This window comes from Urocitellus parryii, chromosome 5 (genome assembly GCF_045843805.1).
Source record: "Urocitellus parryii isolate mUroPar1 chromosome 5, mUroPar1.hap1, whole genome shotgun sequence".
NCBI classification, from domain to species: domain Eukaryota; kingdom Metazoa; phylum Chordata; class Mammalia; order Rodentia; family Sciuridae; genus Urocitellus; species Urocitellus parryii.
The window spans coordinates 192,986,897-193,011,862 of record NC_135535.1 but is presented as its reverse complement, the minus strand read 5'-3'; the positions used below and the strand labels follow the sequence as shown (position 1 = coordinate 193,011,862).

The following is a 24,966-nucleotide window of genomic DNA, read 5'->3' as shown; positions in this document are numbered from 1 at the left end:
AATAAAAACGGGTGAGGATGTGGTTCAGTGATAAAGCACCCTGGGTTCAATCCCTTGATACCCACTCAAAAATAATTTCAAGAGAAACAGACATACAAAATTGGTTTAACATTCAAAGACAACAGATGAACAACACATACATACATCTCTATAACCTGATCTAGTAAATGAGGAGCACTTACCAATAACATTATGTTTTGAACTGAAGGGATCTACAATTGTTTGATCTCTGTAACTTCGAAAACCCTGGATAATCACCTAGTAAATAAGAGATACTTTTGAGAACACACAAAAAGAACTTCTAAATCACCACCTTTCTTTTACATTTCTTTCCCTTCTTGTTTTTCATTTAATGCAAGATAGAAAACTTTCAAATTCACGTAAGAAAAAAAATTTTGGAACGTGGAAATTAAAAATCGGCTAAACACCGTCCTTAGGTCAGTGAGCTCCGCCAACTCAGTGTTGATTTTTTAGTAGTTATAGTCAGTAACCTGTTAAGAAACTCTCAAAATCAAGTGCACCGTACAAAGTTAATGGGAACACTGAACACCGTAGCGCAACAGTAAAAGTCCATCCACGGCCGGCAGGTCCCAGCTCTCCGCGACCAGGGAGAGCTCCTTCGAGACACAATCGCCAGCCCAAAGGGGTCAGCGTTCCAAGGAGGAGTGCTTGGAGTGAGGCGTATCCAATAGAAACACGTCCCCAAAACTGCGTGCAGGGGCTCATCTTTGCAGTGGACTGACGCGCGCGCGGGAAGAACATTTTGACAGAAGTAAACAAGTGAATGAAGAGGCGCTCGGGGGAGGATCCGGGGAGGAGGATCCCTTTCACTGCTCATAAATCCTGCCGGGAAAACCCCCTGATCACAGCTGGCACTCCAGCCGGCGCCTCAAGGGGCGGCCCGGGAGGCCACCTAGCCACACACCTCCCGCAAACGGCCGGTGCCCGGCCATCCCCGGCAGCACAGCCTCTGGCGCCCGCCGCCTCCGCCGCGGCCCAGCGCCGCCCGGAAAGGCCCGGCCCCTTCCAGCTGCGCGCCGGCCGCCCCCTCCACACCTCTTGGAGATCCTGCCTCCCAGATGAGCACCCCGCGGGGAGGCCCGGGCTGAAGAGAGGCGCCCCATTTCTCGGCGGAGATGGGGTCCCTTCCTCCTCCACTCGCTCTGGTACACCTCAGAGGGAGAGAGAAGAGGCCGCGGGGCCATCGGCGACACCCCCGCCTCAAGGAGTGGTCCTCACCCGCCCGTGGGAGGGTGGGAGGGTCTCGCAGGCCTTACCTGCTTTATGTACATGGCTCCGCGCCCCTACCCGGGAGAGGGTCTCCCCCCACCAGAGCAGCAACCGGAGACTGCTGGGTCAGTCAGGTGAGGAGCCTCCGAGACCCCTCCCCCAAAGCGCCGCTCGCTCCCCTCCAGCCAAACAAAATGGCGGCGCCCTTGGAGGCGGTGCCCGCGCCTGGGACGGAACCACTCTCAGAATCCCACCGAGTATAGGGGGAGTCAGTTTCAGGCCCGCTCTCTCTTTTTGGAAAAATCACAGTATTATACCACCCTCTTAGGTGACTACCATTGAATTTTGAAATTCGAATCTGAATATTTCCTGTAACTCCGTTGGAAGTTTCATTCCAAGAAGTCTTGATCGGAGGTTGGCTATATTCTCTCCTTTTGTGTAGCCAATGGTCGCGTCCCCGAGAGGGTAAGGGTTCGGCGCCAAAGCCAAGTGTGAGACTCCGAGGGCCAATAGCAAAGCGCATTGGAGGTCACGTGGTCCCGGTTTGTTTAAAAAAGCGGACCCTTGAAGCCCAAGCCAGTTCTCCAACCTTATGAATGTAGGTGAATGCTGGAGTTCTGAGTGCGGAATATATGCTGTTCTGTGTGTGGAATTTCTGCAGTTCCATTATTCTTTCTGGCTCTAGAAACGCCCATGGTCCCCAGACTCCCCCAGAAAGGCCCCCTCGCAGGACAGCCCCTAAAGGACTGGCCAGTGCTAGCAAATTTTGTTTCAGTAAATGTGATAATTAATACCCAGGGAATTGTTGCTGCCTTGCCTTGTACTATAAATCTAGAAAGGACCAGTACAGTGACAACAGAAAGATTTAGGTTAAACGCTGGGGTTTTTGTTTTGTTTTTAATGTTTTAGTTGTAGATGGACACAATAGCTTTATTTATTTTTATATGGTGCTAAAGATGGAACCCAGCGCCTCACGAGTGCGAGGTGGGCACTCTACTACTGAGCTACAGCCTCAGCTCTTGTTTTTATTTTTAACAGCCTAAAAGAGAATAGGTACTAGTGAAGATCTTAAGTCTTGATAGAAAAACTAATTACTTGTTTAGAAATTGGATTTCTGGACAGCCCTAAAATAACATGCTGGAAAGAGAAGGAAAAGGAAAAAACCTACCCTGTTGTGAAAACTAACCAAGTTGGTCTTGACCACCCATTCAGTTGCTTGAGGCAGTTCTGGCCCACTTTTATTTCTAGATTGAGCTATTATTAGCTTCCACCTCTGTTAGTATCTCCGCTAGTAACCTTTATTTGAAGCTCAAATCAAATCCTTTCCAGCCCTTGGCAAAAAAAAAAAAAAAAAAAAGTTCCAAAATAAAACATCCTGTGTAAACATTTTATTTTGTCTTTTAATCCTGTCAGTTTGTGGGATTTTTGACATGTTATTTAAAGTTTTAAGCCTCCAATTCCTAGTCTTCAAAATGAGGATATGTGAGGATGGCCTTAGGCCTGATCCTAAACAACTCCATCACCAGGCACACTAATGGAGCCCTCCAGTATGGTTCTCAGACACAAACAAGTCAATTCCCCCCACCCTGATAAATTCAGTGTGAAGCCTCTGGCAGGCTGTCCTTGCCTGCTAAGAGGGAAAGGTGAAAAGATTGGGATGGGGACCACCAGACCAGATGTTTTAACTCCAGGGTAAATGATGTTACTGAGAAATCTGGTGGTAGCTGATAAGGACTGAAAGGGGGGTCAAAAGCCCCTAGAGTTAGTATAAATAATAGAGCAAATGAACATTCAGCCAGCCAATACTGATGCACACAAGCTGGAGAGCCTGATGAGGACCTGGACTGACATCCCAACTCTTCTTCTCTGCTTGAACCTCTGCATTTTCTCACCTCTCTCAAACTCTACAGCCACATCTTGGCCCTGGTGAGAACAGCAACTTCTCCCTAGAACAGCCTCCTCAGCAGGTGGAGCTGACCACCCCTGGAGAAGCCTGCATTGGTTCCTTGACCTGATCCTTATGGTCTGAGTGAGTGTGCATCTGCTGTACTTAAAGCCTAAGGCTTGAGACTTTTGATCTGACACTTGAACTTAGCACACAGAGGGAATGTCTGTCATTAGCCTATCATGATTAAGTGTGTTTGCAGTGTTTAGAATTAATTAATTTAGAATTCTTTGCTGTGAATTGATTATGTCTATTGCAGTGCCAAGCATTAAGGATTGTCGTTTTCTTGATTAAGAACCTATAGATTGAAATTGTATTGAGTGATTTGAGTGACTAAAGCATTGAAAAGGGCAGAAGCATGTGGACATTCTTTATTTCTCCCCCTGGACTGCATAAGTCACACCTTTTGCCCGTCGCAACATTTATAAAGGCAGAAAAGAAGGTAGGTGAAATGTAAGATATCAAAGATGATTTTGAGAACTTAATGCTGTTATCTTATTTGTATTTATGTATTTATTGTTTCCTCTGGATGAGAATATAAATCTGTCACAGGCAAATGAAGAGCCAGAACTCCTGGGCTTTGTTCTTGTGACTTGAGGAAAAAAACTTTAGTCAGAGGTGGCAAACCAAGCCAGAAATTTTTATTATAAGTGAAAATGAGGCTCAAGCAAAGAACATTCCGAAAAGAGAAGGAGTGACTTATTCTCCAAGCAGAGAACTACAAAAGAAACTTATGTCCTCCATGTTGGGCTGGAGAGTTTTTGACCCTATTTGCCCATTCTGGTACTGTCATGGCTGTCATCCCATTCAGGGAAACTTCCTCTACAAGTCAGACCTTTGTTAATGCAGATTTTGGGGATCAATGACCAGGCAAACTTTCTCTTAGTGTGCCTGGACTACTAAAGAAATTGCCCTTCTGATTTATATTGAGAAGCCTATGGCTATAAATCCTAACTTTACAATGATCTGTGGACCCTGTCAGGAGTTAGTCCCATCAATCTTTCCTTCTTGACATATTTCTTAATTTGTTCTCTTTATTTCCATCTGTTTATTCTCAGAGTCAGAATACCTGCTGTTTTCCTACAAGTTACTTGATTATTCTGTAGTTTTAAAGACAATTTATAGAAACCCCATGACCCTGCTTATGTTATTAGTTCACATTCCACTGCTCCTTGGTGACAACTACCTAACAAATCCAAAAGGAAGGGACTTTATTTTGTTCCTGCCTTTTCCTCAGTAATTAGTTTGCAGAAAGTAGTAAATACTTAGGAACGAAAAGTACACAGAAGCCAAGTATTTATCAAAGGGCCTGGCTCATTTATGCCAGCTATTGACATATTGTAGGAGAATACCAAGTGATAAAAGATAAAAAGAGTGCAGGAAATGAAAAATCATTTGTAACATTTTGTAATCAGAATATAGACTATGTATATATTATGATTTAGCTATACATGAAGCTATATATAGCTAGCTGTACATGAAGAAGAAAAAGAAACTACAGATACATGCAATAACATGGGTAAATCTCTAGAATGTTATATTAATATTATGTAAGAAGTCTTATCCAAATGTATACATTCTGTATCTGTTTATAGAAGGATTTAGAATAAAATATGTGACAAAAAAATCGGAAAAGTGATCATTGCAGGGAGGCTAACAGGGAACTGGGAAGGAATATAAGGGAATTTTCTAGGGGTGATAATAATGTTCTGTATCATTACAGGTTTTTTATTTTTTATTTTTTTTTAGTTGTTGTTGGACCTTTATTTTTTTATTTATTTATATGCAGTGCTGAGAATTCAACCCAGGGCCTCACATGTCCTAGGCAAGCCCTCTACCACTTAGCTACAACCCCAGCCCACCATTATAGGAATTTGAGTTCCAAGGTTTATGTATTTATCAAAACTATTCACTTAAGAATTTTGCATTGCAAATGGGCATGGTGACTGATCTCTCTAATCCCAGATATTCAGGATCACAAATTCAAGGCCAGCCTGGGCAACTTCAGGAAATCTTGTCTCAAAATTAAAAATAAAAAGAGCTGAGAGATGTAGCTCAGAGGTAGAGCAATGCTAGATTCCATCCCCAGTACTGGGGAAAATTACAAACATGGTCTTGGAAAAACTTGGTCTTGGAAAGATAATTTCCTGAATACACCTTTTGTGCCATGTCCCCATGTCTTCATATTCCATATAAATGGAAACTTACAATATGTGGCCAGTTTTGTCTTAGTTCTTTCACTTGGTATGACATTTTATAGGTTTATTTGTATCATAGCATGTATTAGTGTTCTTTTATTGCTGAACAAAACTTCATTGTGTGGCCATTACAGATTTTCTAATCCATTCATTGGTTGATGGGCACTTGAGTTATTGCTATTTGGGAGCTAGTATAGATAAAGTGTTATGAACACCCTTGTACAATTTTTATGTGGACATATATTTCCACTTTTCTTTATCATACACCTTGGTGTGGGATTACAATGTTATTGTAATTCTACATTTAGCTTTTTGAGGAATTGTCAAACTGTTATCCAAATGAGTTGCATAATTTTATATTTACACTATGATTATTGAGTGATGAGGATTTCAATTCTCCACATCCTCGCCAAAACTTGCTATTGTGCTATTTATTTTTTGTCATCTTAATGGTGTAAGATGGTATATCACTGTGGTTTTGATTTTATTTCCCTTACGATAAACTATGTTGAACATCTTTGTGTCAAATTCTCATTTGTATTGTTTTTTTGGAGAAGCTATCAAATGCCTTGCATAATTTTTATGTAGTTATCTTTTATGTTGTAAGATGCTTTATATATTCTGATACTAGACTCTTAACAGATACATGATTTGCAAATATTTTCTCCCATTTTTGTGAATCATCTTTATTTTCTTGATACTGTCCTTTGAAGCATCAGTTTTTGTTTTGCTTTGTTTGTGGTGGCCTAGCATATGCTACCCAAGTATTCTACCACCACGCTGCACTCCAACCCTGAAGCCCATACATGGTTATTATTATTATTATTATTATTAATTTTATTTTATTTTTTACACAAATGGATCACAACTTTTTATTTCTCTGATTGTACATGATGTAAGCACATACATTTTTAATTTTAACATCACTTCGTTGATCTTTGGTTGCTTGTGGTTGTGGTATTATATCCAAAAAACAATTGCCTAATATCTTGTCCAGTTTTTGTAATCCATAACTATGAAAGAAAGGCTTCACTTCCTTGCTTACTGCCTGGAAACACTTTTACCAGAGACCCCCAAGACCTACCCCTTAGTTCATTCAGGCCTTTGCTTGATTGTCACCTGTTTTAGTTAGCTTTAGCATCACTGTGACAAAAATACCTGACAAGATCAACTCAGAGGAGCAAAAGCTTATTTGAGGCTCCAGTTCAGAGTCCATAAGGCAGCTGACTCCATTTATTTAGCCAAAAGTGAGGCAGCACATCATGCAGGAAAGGCCCAGTAAAGAAAGCTATTCTGGGCTGGGGATGTGGCTCAAGCGGTATCGCGCTTGCCTGGCATGCATGCAGCCCGGGTTCGATCCTCAGCACCACATACAGACAAAAATGTTGTGTCTGCCGATAACTAAAAAAAAAAAAAAAAAAAACTATTAAAAAAATTCTCTTTAAAAAAAAAAAAGAAAGCTATTCTGCTCATGGGAGTGTTAGGAAGCACAAAGAGTGAGGGGTGAAGGGGCCAAAGAGAAGATGTACCTTCTAGGATAGTGTCCCCAGTGACCCATCTCCTCCAGCCATGCCCCGTCTGCCTACAGTTGCCACCCAGTCAGTCCTCACTTGAGGACTGATAAGGTTGCTGCTCTCATAATGCAATCATTTTACCTTGGAATATTCCTGCATTAGCAGAAGCTTTTGAGGACATCTCGGATCCAAACCATAACATCACCTTACCTATATTTTTTAAAGTCATGCACTTGAATGTCACCTTACCTATATTTTTTATTTCTACATCTACAAACAATATTATCTTCAATAGATGCTATTGTAATAAATGAAATATAAACACTTCTTCAGATGGGTAATAGATGCCAGGTGCAGTTCCCTATAGAATCAGCTACGTGGGAAGCTGAGGCAGGAGAATCAATTGAGACCAACCCAGTCAACATGGTGAGACTTCCTCTCAAAAAACAAACCAAGACAAAACACACAAAAAAGGATAATGTAATAGATGCCATATAATAAAAAAGTAAAAACTGTCATAATAAATACCATTTGGTCATTGTATACTTTGTCAGGATTTTAAAAAAATATCTATTGAATGAAGCATGAATACCAAAAAGGACAATTTCTAGAAGATGAAGACTCCATGGAAGTTTTTTTTTTAATATTTATTTTTTTAGTTTTCGGTGGACACGACATCTTTATTTTTTTAAAGAGAGAGAGAATTTTAATATTTATTTATTTATTTATTTTTTTTTTTAGTTTTCGGCGCACACAACATTCTTTGTTTGTATGTGGTGCTGAGGATCGAACCTGGGCTGCACGCATGCTTGAGCCACATCCCCAGCCCCCCATGGAAGTTTTTTATGTTTAAAACGAGTCCTCATAATTGAGAGAGATCCCCTGCACCAAAATATAGAGAAGAAATGTTTCGCTTTCTTCACAGCTGCCTGGGGACCTTATTTTGATTTTTTTTTTTTACACAAGTGGAGCCTGAGGTCAGCATTTGATTGCAAGTAGTTTATTTGGGAGGTGACCCAAGGGAACAAAAGTGATGGGGTAGGAAGAGTAAGACAGGGAACAGAGAAAAGTCAGTAAGTTATGTTCTATTGAACTAGTTACTTGTATGTGAGCTCTGGGGATCAATCCCACTGGGAAACCTCTGAGGAGATGCATACAATATACCTCAGAATGCCAAGCTGTAGCCACCATATATGATGTCACCATGTATACCTGTGTAGACTGCTCTGCATAGTTTCTGGGTGCATACAAAATGGAGACCTATAGATAAGGATCTCAAATGGAAGCTTCTTCTCAAGTTAGAAAGGACTGAGAAAGGAGAGCTTCGGTAGTTGTCTGTGCTCATTGATGGTGCCCCAGTGACATGTCCTGAGGAACACAGTGAAGGCTGAGATTCTGTGACTGGCATCTCTTACACCAGTAAATTGGTAAAAACAATCATCTAGATTTTCAATGCATAATTTCATTTAATCCTCTGGTGGAAGTAGGAAATGAAGAAGGCATTACACTAAGGTGATCCACCACTTACCAGTGGACCTTGGGCAAGTATTCCTCCATGAACTGTTTTTTACGAATTCACAAGAAGAGCAGTACAGAATTGATGCCAGTGTTTAGAAACTTTTATGCAACTTGACATTCAAGTGCATGATTAGAGAACTTGTCTCATTGAACAAGTCATAGACCAGTTCAGGAGCTGTCCATGAGCTGTGTGGGCAATAGGATCATGCTATAATGTATGAAATTTTTGGTGAGTGGTCAACTATAAACAGAAGGGATACAAAAATCAGAGAAAATAAAAGCACTTATTTCCTTTTACAGTTTGTTGTTTTTAACTTATTAAAATAATTATTCCTATAAAAATTCTAAAACTGTATAATTTAAAAATATTAGCAAATTAGGGAAGCAGTTTTTTATGATAATTTTTAACTTTAATTTGCAGATGTTATTACAGACTTCACTAGACTTTTCTCTTTTTTTGATAGTAGAGATTAAACCCAGGAGTGCTCAACCACTGGGCCACATCCCCAGTCTTTTTTTTTTTTTTTTTTTTTGTACCAGGGATTGACCCAGGGGCACTTTACCATTGAACTACATCCCCAACCCTTTTTTACATTTTATTTAGAGACAGGGTCTTGCTGAGTTGCCAGGGCCTTGCTAAATTGCTGAGTCTGGTTTTGAACTACTGATCCTCCTGCCTCAGCCTCCGGAGCCACTGGGATTACAGGTGTGCACTACTGCTCCCGGTTTCAGTAAACTTTTCTTAACCAGGAAAGACACACTTTTGTTAATAAATAGCAGCAGCAAAACAAGTGATGGCTATGGAAGTGATTCCAAAGAAACGAAACCCAGAGTTTTCAGTAATTTTACTCACAAGCCTGATTCTTCATGCAACTTTGTAGTCATACTTGATACTGAAGTGCTAAAACTCTAGTGTTATTTGCAATAATGTATCAGCTAAAAAAGCTAATAAAACTACTGATCTTAGGTAGCATTTACACAGAAAATAAAAAGAAATAAACCCAAGTCAGGCGAGGTAGCACACATCTGTAATTCTGGCAACTAGGGATGTAATGCAATAGTAGAGAGCCCCTGAGTAGTTCAGTTCCCAGTAACTAACACACACACACACACACACACACACACACACACACACACACACTTTAAAACCTAAAAAACACTTTGAAAGAAAGAATATTGAATTTAAAAAATTGGCTGGGTGTGGTGGCACATGCCTGTAATCCCAGTGGGGCTGGGGAGGTTGAAGCAGGATTGTGAGTTAAAAGCCAGCCTCAGCAAAAGCAAGATGCTAAGCAATTCAGTGAGACCCTGTCTCTAAATAAAATACAAAATAGGGTTGGAGTGATCAAGTGCCCCTGAGTTCAATCCCCAGTACCCCCCAAAAGATAAAGAATAAAAAATTGATAGAGATGTTCAATATTTCACATATAAACAGTAACTTGTATCTCATAAATTAACATGTTAGGTTGCTAAAATTTTGAAAAAGACACTAGTATCAGAGACCTTGGAAGTTATGAGTACATCCAGGATAAAGAAGGTAGCTTCAGTATCATTTTTTTAATAGTTGGACAAATTTATTATCTTTAACTCACAAATAGAGCTAGCAAAGCATTTTTCATTGCAAGTCATTGAATGCACACAGAGTGTTAACATGACACTTAATTTGGTATGTGATTTGAACAAGTGAATATGTGAAGAAGAATTTTTCAATTTCATTGATGACAAACACAAGCTGTGAATTGTATAAAACTATATAAATAATTGCATCATAAAGGAATGTGATTTGATCTTAAGTGTGATATAAGAATATGCTCTAATGTGCAGCTTCGTTGACAGAAAAACATTCTAAAGTTATTACCCAGATTATGGAGCTAGAATGAAATGTAAACCAACACACTGCTTCTTTAATCAAGAAAGTTTTGCCAAAAAAAGTTAGCTGAACTAAACAATATCCAGTTACATAGTAAAAAATAGTTGATTATGCAAAGTCAAATGCATTAAATTTGAGATTATTCTCTTTATTATGTGATAATATGGAAACCAATCATAAACATTTGTTGTTGCATGCTGAGTTCTGATCCTTACTAAAGGGAAAAATTCTATCAGGAATGTTTTAAGAGAAAAACTCTTAGTGTTTCTTGAAAGTAAAAACTCCCAACTTTATAAGGTCACAACCTTTTATAAATGTGGTTTTGATGGTAGACATATTTGTGCAATATTTTTGGCATTTTAATGATCTTATATTTCTAAGCAAGAAAGAATGCAATACGATCTCAATGGCAGATAAAATTGAATGGCAAAAATGAAAATGAGAACTTGGAAGAGCATTTTCTACAGTCTGTTATAATATGCCTTTTAACTTAGTAATTGGTATCAATGAAGTGGTGATGATCTTAATTATATCTGTAAAATGTTATGACCAAATCCCTACAGATTTTATAGAACTCCTAAAATTTATTTATATCAAAAGAAGGTCCAGGCGGTGCAGCTGTCGCGGGGGCCGGCTGGACGCCGGTCGCAATGCCAGACGCCAAGCAGCCCACTGTGCGGATCACGCAGCTCACCGACGAGAACGTCAAGTTCATCATTGGCCAGTTCCATTCGGAGGGTCTTCATTGCTGAGGTGCCCATAATAGCTATTGACTGGGTTCAGATTGATGTCAATTCCTCGGTCCTTCATGATGAATTCATTGCTCACAGGCTTGGACTAATTCCCCTCACTAGTGATGACATTGAGGACAAGCTGCAGTACTCCCAGGACTGCACCTGTGAAGAATTGTGCCCCGAGTGCTCTGTGGAGTTCATCCTGGACGTGAGGTGCAATGAAGACCAGACGCGGCACGTTACATCCCGAGACGACTACATAGAGCAGGATGACATCCTCATCGTCAAGCTGAGAAAGGGCCAGGAGCTGAGGCTTAGAGCCTATGCCAAAAAGGGCTTTGGCAAGGAGCATGCCAAGTGGAACCCCACGGCAGGGGTGGCTTTTGAATATGATCCCGACAATGCCCTGAGGCACACAGTGTACCCCAAGCCTGAGGAATGGCCAAAGAGTGAATACTCAGAGCTGGATGAGGACGAGTCACAGGCTCCCTATGACCCCAATGGCAAGCCAGAAAGGTTTTACTACAACGTGGAGTCCTGTGGTTCTCTGCACCCTGAAACCATTGTCCTCTCAGCCCTCTCTGGATTAAAGAAGAAGCAAAGTGATTTACAGACTCAGTTAAGCCACGAGATCCAAAGTGATATGTTGACCATAAACTAGCTTCAGCTCACCTATTTTAGCAAAAGTGGGGATTCCAGATAGTAGTTGGGTTTTAGGTCTTTGACACCTTCTGGTTTGGGGTCTCTGGACTGCTATTCAAGCCTCATGACAGGCCATCAGTGCCAGCCAGAGGGGGGCTGCAGATTACCAGGGATGCCACTGGAATTTAGGGTAGGACAGTTTTTATTGGACAGTTAGCATGCCTGGCCCTATTTGTTAACTCCCAGTGGTATTCCCCAGCACCCAGAACATCCCTCCCATCCCATTTCCTAGCACTCCAGTAGGGGGCATACTGCTTCCTCTCTGAGAACCACTGAGCTGGACTCCTCCTGGTCATTCCAGCTGGTTAATACCCTTTCCATCCAAAAAGAAGGGATTTTCACAGCTGGAGCTTAGGTTTTTGGTGTTAGGATTGAGTGCTAGAACCTTCATTTAGGCAGCTGATAAATGCTCCTGGCTCCTTCCCCAGAGCCAGGCTACTGGCACCTCAAATTTCTGGGTGTTCCTAATTTGGAAAGTAATCCTTTAGGATAGACTCTGACTGTCCCCTTCCTCCACAAATAAACATGCTGTTTGAACTCAAAAAAAAAAAGAAGAAGAAGATCCATATTCCATGGTTTCATTGAAAGATAGCTTCATTTAAAAAAATATTTTATTTTTTTGTTGTAGTTGGACACAGCAACTATTTTTTATTAATTTACTTTTATGTGGTGCTGAGGATGGAATCCCGGGCCTCACTTGCTAGGTGAGCACTCTACTACTGAGCCACAACCCCAGCCCAAGATAACTTCATTTAACTATAACTATACAGGACAAATTGTTAGAATGGACAATTGACAGAGAATCAAAGATGAATTTTGAAAATAGATATTTGTTTGCTTCTATTTTGGAAAAAAGTGAAAGGTGAAAATTTTTAACTCCCTGAAATTGGCTTAAATCTCTTCTTTCATCTCACAAAACTCTGGGGGTTGGTTTTTCCCATCTCTTACTGAAAAAAAAAAAAAAAAACATAGAAATTGAGCTGGGGATACAGTTCAGTTGTGCTTGCCTTACATGCACAAGGCCCTGGGTTCAATTCCTAGCATGCCCCCCCCCAACCAAAAAAGAAAAACATAGAACTTTTACTAACTCTTACAAACTCTTATTAAAAAACATCAGAAATAGTTTTGATCACATTGTACCCTGCAAATAGTATTGTAGTCCATTCTGCTGGGATTAGATAGGTAAACAATTAATCACATGAGTTTTCAACCGTTAAAATTCCTGAATACTGATATATGTGGCACTCAAAGTGGGGAAACACTATTTTACTCATACTTTTTCATTTAGTTGTGATTATAGAACAGCAAAAATTTACGAGTATAACAGCAAGTCTCTGTTCATTACATGTTATGCACATTCAATAAACATGTACAGATTTTACAAAAAAATGCTTCATTTTACCTGAGGTTATGTTTATTCTTAATATATTTATTGAACTGTAATTTTATCTGTTGATTTTTGTGATGGTGCACGCCTGTACTTCCAGCGCTGAGGAAGCTGAGGCAGGAGGATCAAAAGTTCAAAGTCAGCCTCAGCCATTTAGCAATGCCCTAAGCAACTTAGCGAGACCCTGTCTCAAAATAAATATAAAGGGCCCGGGATGTGGCTCAGTGGTTAAGTGGCCCTGGGTTTAATCTCTGGTACCAAAAAAAAAAAAAAAAAAAAAGTAGCTCAGTAGTAGGGTACTTGCCTGGCATGTGTGAGGCCTTGGGCTCAATCCCAAGTTAAAAAGTAAAGTTATTTCTTTTATCTTGTATACCTTTGTGTTTTAATGTAACTTATTAGTAATTAATTTTGATCATACAAATGGATTAGTTTGCAATTGATTAATTTTTTTTTTTTGAAAACTGGTTCTTTACCAGTCTGAGAAGTACTGTTTAATACATCAACTGGATACATTGGATTGAATGGTTGACTTTGTATTGATAATAATTTTGAATTGTATGAAGCTCAATGAGTTAACAACAAAAATTAATTAAAATAAATAAAAAGATGAGGGGGTACATTTTCAACATCTGCTGGACAGGAAAACCAGTTGTTCTGAGTATCACTTCTTCATTTTTTCCACTAGAGGGCAGTCGATAAGAACTTATAATTGTGGAATGTATCATGAAGCTTAACTAGCTTTTAAACCAAGAGATGGAAGTGTGCAGTAAGAAATAAAAAATAGACCAAGACCAGTTATCCAGTGAACATTTATTGAACATCAATGCCATCCTATGCCATGTTAAGATTCAATAAAGTGTTCAAAACTCAATGGCTGTGTATTTGTAGCTAAAATCCAAGATGGTGGGTAAAAAATACATTAAGCACATGTTAAATAAACAGCTTTGCATAATGAAAAAAGTCTTGAAGATTGGTTGCACAATAATGTAAATGTACTCAATACTATCAAATTGTACATTTTAAAGTGGTTAAATAACAATGAATCTTGGTTAATGTGTATAATTATAATGCACCAATTTTTTAAAAAAAGGAAGAACATTGGAACCCAAAACAAACAAAATATTAAGATGGTAAGTTTTATATCTACTTTATGATTTTAAAGAGAAAAAAATGAGGGACATTTCTGAGGTCAGAAGCCTGGAGTGGGCAAGCTCTCTACATTGGCAGCTCCAGTTCACAGAGATGGGGAAGAAAGGTCACAAGTCAATATATCACAGGGGTCTTTGAGCCTTTGCTGTGGGAATACATGCACACATACACATACACATACACTTCTATTCTGTTTGCCCCTGAAAATCTCAGCTTGTTGCTCTACTCCTGTTTTCCCTGCAAAACACAGGGAAATTTTGCCCTTTCCAATTCCTGGTCATTCATTTAACATTTGCTGAGCATCTCCTCCATTCTAAGCACTTTATAAGTTGCCAGGGTACAGATGTGAAGGAGACAGACAGCTTTGCCCTCAAGGTGTCTAAAGAACATAAATCTTTCTGGTTAAGGCCTTGAAAGTCCTGGGAACTATTTTTTATTTCAAGTCAGCATCTCCTTCAATCATTGATGAGTAGGCCATAGGGATTTGTCGTCTCTTAAGTGTCCTCTTGAAACAGTAGGAAGACAAGAAGGAAAAAGGGAGAGTAACCAAACCACAGAGAGATTCAGTTGCCTTGACAACGATCAGAGAAAATGGTCAAGCCTTCGCAGTGCTAGGGCTGGACTCTGAGCCTTGGCCAAGCATCCATTCAATGTCACCTTTGACTTTCATAGAACTTCACTCAAGTGAGTCTGAAATCCAAAGGAAGAGGGGCCCACGCATTGAGGAACTCATCCCACGTCTACCCCGGCCTTGTTCCCGGCCTTGTTCCCGTTCTGCAGGAACACAGGATGTCCACACTCCAAAGCTGTTAGAGACTGCTGGAGGTCATATGGGGTCATGGGCAAGAGTTTGGCTTAAGAATCCAATAAATAAATGTCTGTTAAAACTCAGGCTGGGGGCTGAGGATAGCGGTAGCGGGCTTGCCTGGCATGCGTGGGGCGCTGGGTTCTATCCTCAGCACCATATAAAAATAAAATAAAGATGTTGTGTCCACTGAAAACTAAAAAAAAAAAAAAAAAAACTCAGGCTGGTCCTCAGAGTAGCTGTGTGACCTTGTACAATATAAGTATGTCTGACTCTTGGTTTCCCCATTTTTAAAGTGGAAATAGCAATACTAGAACTAACTAGTGGGTGCTATGAAGATGGAGGTGCATAGTGCTTATAATGTTCTTAGCACAGTGCCTGCAGGCAATAAGCGCACAATTAACACTGGTTTGAAGACCAACTGAGCAGGAGCTCAGTGATCACTTCACCCAACTCCTTAATTCTATAGGTGAGAGAACAGGCACTGCAGCCTAGGAAGAATGGAAAGATAATAAATTGCGGATTAGACCTAATTTTGAATCCTAGCTCTTTCCTATGGATTTTGGAAATTCTACTTAACCTGTGATGTGTAAAATTAAGATTGTTCTGAGAGTTAAATGAGATGATTATGCTAAACCCCTGACACCAGAACCTGGAGAATAGTAGTTGTCCAGGAAAATGCTCCTTTGCTGCTGCTTTGTTTGGTTGTTCAAGGTCAAACTGGTTCTAACCTTAAAAATGCAGCCCTCCGGCACTTCCTGCTGCCTTTCTTGATGCAGCTTGGGAATCAAGCAGATCTCAATTCACATCTAGTTCCTGACCTTGGGCAAGTTACTTAACTTCTTTCTGCTGCAGTTAACTAGTCTGTAAAATGAGGATAATAACAGTAACTATCTCCGGGAGTTAGCATGAGGATCATCCTCTTTTGAAGTGCACCATGAATGTTTATTATGTCCCCCAACTATGGCTCTGATCAAGAAGATATTAGCAATTCATTCTTTCATTCATTCATGTGTTTGTTTAATGGTGTGCTAGGCTGTTATCAGAGCTGGGATTCACAGAATTAGACAAGATTTCTGCTCTCTAGGTCTAGAAGGAACTTAAGCTGTGGCCACAGGACTGTGGATCAAGGGTTGAGGAGAGGCTGGGTAGCCAGCAGTGTGTGGCTTAGCAGTACAGCGCTCGTCTTGCACATGCGAGACCCTGGGTTCAATCCTCAGCACCACATAAAAATAAACAAATAAAATAAAGGTATTGCGTTCAACTACAACTAAAATACATACATACATACATACATACATACATACATACATAAGCTTTTTTTTTAAGGAAAAAAAAAAGAATGCAGACTCAAGCCAGACCGCCCAAATTTGACCTCAGCCCTGTGATCTTATGCAAGATACTTAATGTCCCCATGTCTCTATACAATAATGATTACCACAGGACTTTGTTCATGGGGCTGCTGTGAAAGTTCACGACATGAATGGACTTAAAACAAGCCTTAGGATATAGTAAGTACTCTGTGCAGATTTATTCAATTAATAAAAATAAATGTTTAAGTAATAGAGGGTAGAATTCAGAGGAGAGAATGACTTTGGAGAGAAGGAAATAGAGAAAACCATGAAAAATTTGGTGCAGTTCCTATACCTCAGCCTGCTGGATTTCACTCAAAACATTTCCACCAGCCACAGCTGGACAGGACTGTGGAGAGCTCTGTTGAAGACTCACCAAGTGCAGATAAAGAAACTCAGGCCAGAGATAGAAAGTGGCTTGCCAGGTGAGGAGTACAGAGTAATAACTCCCAAATATGTCTACTCCTATTCACTGGAATCTGCAAATATATGGCTTTACATGGCACAAGAGAGTTTGCTGATGTCACAGGAATTTTGAGAAGGGGACAGAAGTTGACAGGAGAGTTGAAGAAATAGAGAGGCATCTCTTGCCAGAGGTTGGAATGATGTGGGCCAATGAGCCCAGGAATGTGTGTGTGACCAGGGCCTCTGTTCTCCCCACATCCCCTTCCCTGATGGGTACCCTTCCTTTGATCTGAGCCCACATTTCCTGCTATTTGTCCCAGGGACCAAATTTGCTACTTTCAGCTGTGATAAAATACCCTCCTCCCCACCCTGCCTTCAGAAACAAAGTTGGAGAGCCTCGCCCTCAGAAACGGAAGCCAGGGTTGTAAACAGAAAATGAGTGGTACCAGCTATCTCTGGAAATCTTCTCCGGAAAGAATTTACCCTTGGCAAGATTTGTGAACAAGGCTGATGAGATTGGGGAAATGTAGCCAGTAGTAGGTCAGCAGTAATCTAATTAAAGATCACAGGTCCTCTGTGAGACAAGACCTGCTGGCTGGCATGGAAAATTGGCAGGAGACTGCTATCCAGAGATGTCTCCAGAACCAGCCAGACTGGGCAGAAGAGGCTGGTTTGGGTCTGGAATGTCCCCCAAAAGGTATTGAAGGCTTGTTCCCCAGTGCAGTAATGTTCAGAGGTGGGGCTTTGGGGAAGTGATTGGATCATGAGAACTCTGACCCCTTAGTGAGAGGTTCACGCTGAATAGGCTATTGGGAGGTGGTGGGCACCGCAGGAAGTGGGGCCTTGTTGAAGAGAGTGGGTTCTCTCTCTTTCAGTGCTTCCCAGTTGTCTTGAAGTGAACAGTTTTTTTTCCACAACACACTCCCCGTCATGATGTTGTGCCTCACCGTGGGCGCAGAACCAACAGCCAAGTGACTCTGCACTAAAACCTCTGAAATTGTGAGTCAAAATAAATCTTTCCTCCCCTAAGTTGAGCTTTCTCGGATACTTTGTCACAGCAAAGAAAAGCTGTCTGACACAAAGCCTTGTGAGGCCCAGAGACCAAATCTACCTATAGTCCTCCCTTGGTATCCACAGGGGATTGGTTCCAGGGCCCCTGTGGAAGCAAAATTCATGGACGATCAAACCCCTTATATAAAATGACACATTAGTTGCATGTCGTCTACAAACATCCTTCCATGCACTTAAAATCCTCACTAGATCACTTGTAATATGTTCGGGAGTTGTTATACTATTTGGTTTGGGAAATATGACAAGAAAAAAGTCTGTACACTTTCAGTTCAGTCACAGATTTTTTAAAAAACATTTTTCAATCTGTGGTTGGGTTGAATACCTGGATACAGAACCATCCAACAGAGGGATGACCATATTTGGACAGAAATCTCAAAAGGAAAGTGATCAAGCTACTGCTGCTGAGGGGGGAAAAAAATGACAAAACACAGGGTTGGTGTTATGGTTTGGATGTGGTGTCCCCCAAAAGCTCATGTGTGAGACAATGCAAGGAGGCTTAGAGGTGAAATGATGGGTTACAAGAGCCTTACCCCAATCAGTGACTTAACCGCCTGATAGGGATTAACAGGATGGTCAGCGAAGGCAGGCAGCTGTGGTATGGCTGGAGGGAGTGGGTCCTTGGGGCCAGGCTTTGGGTATATATTTTGAATCTGGTGAGTGAAGTCTCTGTCTGCTTTCTGATCATGTCCTGAGCTGCTTTCTCTGCCGTACTCCTCCACCCTGATGTTCTTTCTGCCTCACCTCAGGCCCCAAGGAATGGGGCCAGCCTTCAATGGACTGATATCTCTGAAACCATATTCCCCAAAATAAACTTTTCCGGTTCTAATTGTTCTCGTCAGGTCTTTTAGTCAGAGAAGCAAAAAGAGCTGACTAAAACGGTTGGCCTGTAGTCAGAATAATGTACGCGGCTGGGGTGGGAACATAAACTGGTGGGAAGTGTTTGAAAGGCTGTTGGTATGGACCAACAGTCTCCATCAGGATCTTTATTGTAAGGGTGTAATAAAAGATGCTCAGCTGCTAAGATGTTCATTTGAGTACTGCTTATGCTAGTGAAACTGCTCAATAATATTGAATCGGTTAAATAAAACATATGGCCATATCATGGGTCACTATGCCAGTCATTTTTTTTCCTCAAAAATCAGCCTGTGGAAGATTTATAGATTTGAGATGATATTAATACATACTCGTAAATAAATATATTAGGTTCAGCATCGGGACAGGACTGCTTTTTGTTTGTTTGTTTTAACAAAAAATTAAAAAGCATGGAAAGAAAAAAATGCTACTAATAGTTTCCTCTGGCTGATGGAATTGTGGGAGGTTTAGATGTCATCGAAAAGTCTTATCAAATATTTGCTTTTTCTTTGTTTTGGTACTGGGGATCAAGTCCAGCTCTACTTTACCACTGAGCTATATCCCCAGCCCCAGCCCCCTTTTATCTTGAGACAGCATCTCACTAAATTTCCCAGGCTGGTCTTGAGTTTTTGATTCCACTGCCTTATCCTCTAGAGTTACTGGGGTTATAGGCATGCCCCCATTGCATCCAGCTTATTTTCCACTGGGAAAAAAAATTTTTTTTAGATGTAGATGGGCACAATGCCTTTATTTGTTTGTTTATTTATTTATTTATGTGGTGTTGAGAATTGAGCCTAGTTCCTCACATTTGCTAGGCATGCACTCTACCACTGAGCCACAACCCCAGCCCTTATTTTCTTGCTTGATAACTCATGATGTATTATTTACCTTTGCAAAAGAAAATTATCTATCAAAATATTTTAAAAAAGAGAGACCAGCGCTGCAGCAGCAGTAATTTTCCTGCTGCTGAACTCAAGGAATTGCCTTAGAAACTAACACATCCACTTCCTATTCCATTATTCCCATTCTTGTTGGCTAATTAGAACAAATTGATCCCTGGGGATATGATTAGGGCTGGGGAGCTGGTGGCTTAACACAGTACCAGACCCAGGGGCCATACTGGTAGGCTCTGGCTACCCTGGCTGATTTTCTGCTGGCTGCCTTCACTCCAGCTCCCAGCCAAGCATTGGAAATAAGCTTCTGTAAATACCATAACTGGATAATCCCCAGCATAGGAGAACCAAGGACACTGAGGTGAATATTAGTTTCCATTGCTCAGGTTGACTGGACAGAGTGATGTGTAGCTGGACTCAGGACCTATGCCACTCCCAACAGTGCTTAGCATGGACAAGACACTTGATCAATGTGGCAACAGGAAATCAGTCAGCTAACTCCCATGCCTGGGCAAAAAGCTGGAAGAAATGGCTTCTGTTGTGCCCAAAGGTACCCTTTGTTTATTCATGCAAATTTGCCAGAATGTGTGAGTATGTATGTACATGTAAATAATAGATTACATACACACTTATAAAGCATATATACATATGTAAGCATATATGCATATGTATTACATACATACATATGTGTGTGCACGCGTGCAGGCGCACATGTGTGTGTACATGTGCACTGTGCCCTGTTATCTGAAATGACTGAAAGGAAAACTGGAAAGAAGGAACAACTATTGACAATCTGCAGGTCAGCCCTCTGTTCTTTCGATATGCAGTCATCCAGATACACAACTTGCTGAATGCATACTGTGAGCCACGCCTTGCACTGGATGCCAGAAGAATGAACAGATAAACCAGAAATTTAAAAAAAAAAAAATTATCATACAAAAAATTGTTTTTCTTTTGGCATGTTGTTCTAATGCATTTTTGACATGTATAGATTCATATAATAGCACCACCATCAGGTTCAAGAACTAAGGATTTTAATTTCCAATTAACTGTTAAAGAAATTGAGGCCCAGAGGTACTGAGCAATGCCCCAAAGTCAAACAGACCATGTTGACGCAGATGACAGAGAGAATTGAGTTTTGCTGCAGAGTCAGTGAGAGAAGCTGAGGAAAGGTCCATTATTGGTCACTTGAAGTGGAATTTCCCTCTTCCTCGTGGAGGGCACACTTCTGAGCACCAGGGAAGTCTACTCTGCAGACTTTGAGAAAGGCTTCTGGGAATTTAGAATTTAGCTGGATCCACAAGTTTACCTTCTCTGTTTAATTGCCCAATGTCAAGGTACATGGCTCATCTGGAATAGTTGATTTTTTCAAAAATTTTTATTTATTTATTTATTTTTTAGTTGTAGATGGACATAATACCTTATTTTATTTGTTTATTTTTATGTGGTGCCAGGGATTAAACTCAGTGCCTCACACATGCTAAAGCAAGCGCTCTATCACTGAGCCACAGCCCTGGCCCTGGAAGAGTTGATTTTAACCAAGAAGTATTTTGATTAATTTTCTTTAAAAACATATATGCGGGGGGTGGGGTGGGGGGGGGCTGGGGTTGTGGCTCAGTTGTAGAGTGCTCCTAGCATGCATGAGGCACTGGGTTCGATCCTCAGCAACACATAAATATAAAATAAAGATAGTGTGTCCACCTAAAACTAAAAAGTAAATATTTAAGAAAAAAAGAAAATATATGCAATCTTTTGCCAGCAGCTCTTGGTCATTTTCAGGACTGTTGATTCAGGTATTCAAAATGAAATAGAGTGGTTTTCTGACCCTTCTCTTGGAAAAAGCCTTCATACCTGCCTGTCCTTATCACAAATCTACTTTTAACAGTAAGAATTTGGATGAATTCCATACCAGAAAACAGACATTTCAGAGTTGTGAAAATCATTTGTAAATTCAAATTTGAGAAAAACATCCCAAGCCCTTTCTAAGGACCATCACATACTCACATCATCCAGTTCTCTATCACATCACTTATCACCTGTTGGGCTGGCTGGAACCACTTAGGACACTCTTTAACCCTAGGTTTTTATTGTAGTGTAAGTCACTAATACATACTCATGATCCATGAAATGAAAGTCTCCTTCCCACTCCCATAACCTCATTCCCTGGCCCTTTTCCAGAGATGAACACCATGACCAACTTCCTGTGTGTCCAACTGAGGGCCAGCACCAGGAATATAAGATCAATAAGTTGAGAAATCCAAGGAGCTTATAATACAGAAGAGGGGAATTGTCAAAACAGATTGAACACAGAACGCTCTAATTGATGGCCCAAATGCCCTATAGTCTTACCCCCAGGTGGTCCATTACTGGTGCCATACTATGGTGGAGTTGGTCCAAGGCCTCCAGGACAGGGCTAAACTTGCCTTTCTGGCGCAAAAGGAAATTCTTCTCCTCAAAGTTCCCAACAGGTGACTCAGTGGTATAGCACCTGCCTGGCATGTAGGAGGCCCTGGGTTTAATGCCCAGCACTGTGGGGGTAGTTCTCAGCAGGACCCCAAAGACCCACCAACTTGGATCCAATCTCATGAGTACATTCCTTCCAAAGGCCTTGGAATTCCCACTCTAGCTTCCTTAGACTGAAAGGGATTTTAGAGGGTATCTATTCCTTCTCCAGACTCCACACATCCTGTTCCTATGGTAAGAATTTCTGTCTCAGTTGGGAACACACCAATGACCAGGCACGTCTTTCCTGGGGCAGCCCACTCAGTGGTTTACACAATATAAATGCTTAGAAAGATCTTCCTGATGTTAAATGACATTGATGGACTAGTGATGTCCACCCTCTGCTCCTACTGCTGGCGTATTCAACAGACTTTCCAGATGGCACTTATAACATTAACAAAGTGCAAGACCAGAAAACAGGAAAAAAGGACATTGATGATTAGTACCAGTTTAAAAAATTGTTTTTTCCTAGGGAAAATCAGAATGTTACTGTACTTCCTTATACTTGTTTTCAGGATTTTGATAATTTTATTTTATATCTATAGGGTGGCAGTGAGCAAGAGATACCATAACCTTTAGCATTTGAAGATTCCTAAAGATCTTTTAATTTTTTTTTAAGTTGTAGATGGACATAATACCTTTACTTTATTTATTTTTATGTGGTGCTGAGGATTGAACTCAGTGTCTCACATGTGCCAGTCGAGCGCTCTACCACGGAACCACAAAGATTCCTAAAGATCTTATTCAAGCGCTGATCATCCTAGGTTCTGGCTCTCTGCATCTTCCCAGGGGAAGTCTCCACCCCAGACAGCCACGAGTTGATGATTCCCTTGCCTCTCAAGCTCAATGTTTGTCAGCCTCCAGGATGGCCTTTCTGGGCAAATGGAAGAGATTTGGGGTTTCCCCCAAAGACACACAGTCCCCTTGTATTTGTCTTTCTACTCAAGCATCCTGACCCATGTGCCAAGATAAGAAATCCAATGAGTAGAGGCCCATGGGGAGCCCACAGGGTCAATGACTCCTCCTAACTACATGGCTGAGGCTTGAACAGTTGCCCACCATCACCAGTCTAGAGGGACAGAGATAGTCCTTTTGCCTCCTTACCCAGCCCTGGGACAACCAAGGTCTCCCACCAGGCTCTCTGAAGCAGGGCTGTGGAAAGATACCAAAGTTAGGACTGGAGCCTGTTGGCCTGTAGCAGAAGGGTAGAGGAAGGGCTGACTAAGCTCCTGAGCCATCCAGGGGTCATAATCATTGTGGTATTTATTACTAAACAACATGGCACAAGTAAAGGCTTTGGAGAACAGGGGACCCTAAATGAAACAGGAAGTGGTCACTGTGATTCAACCTCAGAGCTTTTCCTTGAGTGTCATCTGTCAAGAGTGACACAGCCTGTAGGGAAAGTCACTGTGCTGAGGTGGGGGTGGGGGTGGGCGGTGGGCGGCGGTTGGTGGGGGGGCGGGGTCTGGGTAGTGAAATCAGAAAAGTGTGCAGCCTCCTGTCACAATTGTGTCGCAGGGCACTGGGGCCAGCATCCATCTCAGTCATGGAGAGGTCCAGTCCCCAGGAGGCAGCTTCTCTGCCTTCCTGAATCAAGCCCTACTTACCAGAGCTACCATTTGGACAGGTTCCTTTACATCTCTAAACTCTGTTTTCTTATAGATGTCCTGGGAATACTAATGAAGTTGTTGTGAAAATCAAATAAGATGTTAATAAATAAGAATAAGAATATAAACATATTACTTAGAAGGTGTAAGGTTGTTTGACAATAAGCAATCGTTGTTGTTAATTTTTTTTTATTATAATCAGAGACTCTCAAAGGTGGAATTAGCTTAAATCATTTTCAGGAAAAGAAATTTGAAGTGTCATGAGGGGCATGATTGTCCCCTGGGTCTCACATAGCTGAACAGAGACAGAGCCCTTCTAGAACGGGGGTCTCAACTTCTCAAGCCCTTTCTCTCCTTCTCTCCCTGTTCCCCTCCCCTGCCTTCATCATCATCCTCCGGTCAATGGAGTCTTTTAATGAGCCAACTACTGTGTGTGTGATATCAGCTGATTCTCATACAAGGTGAGCAAAATTACTCCATCTTTCAGATGCTGTGTCATCTGGAGTACCTTCATTCATCTTCTTTCGATACTCTTTAAACTGTGTCTCAGGGCTGGGGCTGTAGCTCAGTGGCAGAGCCCTTGCCTAGTATGTGTGAGGCACTGGGTTCAATCTCAGCATCACATAAAAATAAACAAATGAAATAAAGGCATTCTGTCCATCTATAACTACAAAACACATTTAAAAGCAAAACAAAACCTCTGTCTCCAACCCTCTCCCTAGAAGTCCTCCTGGATTAAATCTCCTCCCAGGACACCAGTCTCCCTAATACCATTCACAGTTTAATATAGCAGGTATTCCCAAGACCAACACAAACGTGGGGAAGGAACCAGTGTCCTTCAACCACAGAAGGTTCTTTCAAATCATAACTTTAAAAAAGTATAAAAAGCACTTTAATATTAAACGTAAAGTAATAACAGCCATCTCTTTTTTTTTATTTTTTTTTATGCCAAGCTCCCTTCTAAGTGCCTTATACAGAATACCTTTAAACATGCATCTTACAATATGCTCAGCAAAGGAGAATTCCACAGCTTCTGTCCCCCATGGTTCCCCCTGGCTTTCCAGTAGCTCAGCCAAGGTAGTATTAGATTGGAGTGGCTTCTACCCTTACATGGGGTTCAGTCATAGATTGGGGGCCAAGGGCTGGAGGTGAGCAAATACCCAGGCACATGGAGGGGTCAGCCAGTCAAATATATTCAGTGTGGTTTTCAATATATTCCTGAGCCGGGAGGG

General features: G+C 41.1%; 1 protein-coding gene and 1 pseudogene across 1 annotated transcript in view; one reads left to right on the top strand and one right to left on the bottom strand.

Moving 5' to 3' along the window:
* The window catches only part of Smc3 (structural maintenance of chromosomes 3), a 32,625-nt gene extending 31,216 nt beyond the window's left edge, over window positions 1–1,409 (bottom strand). Inside the window, exons 1-2 of the mRNA XM_026389201.2 lie at window positions 1,278–1,409; window positions 183–258 (exon numbers count right to left, since the gene is read on the bottom strand). Of these exons, the coding sequence (XP_026244986.1) occupies window positions 183–258; window positions 1,278–1,292 (91 nt within the window). The 5' untranslated portion in view covers window positions 1,293–1,409. The remainder of the gene's footprint in view (window positions 1–182; window positions 259–1,277) is intronic.
* A 9,516-nt stretch (window positions 1,410–10,925) lies between these two features.
* Window positions 10,926–11,842, top strand: LOC113182980 (DNA-directed RNA polymerase II subunit RPB3 pseudogene; annotated as a pseudogene).
* Window positions 11,843–24,966: the final 13,124 nt, after the last annotated feature.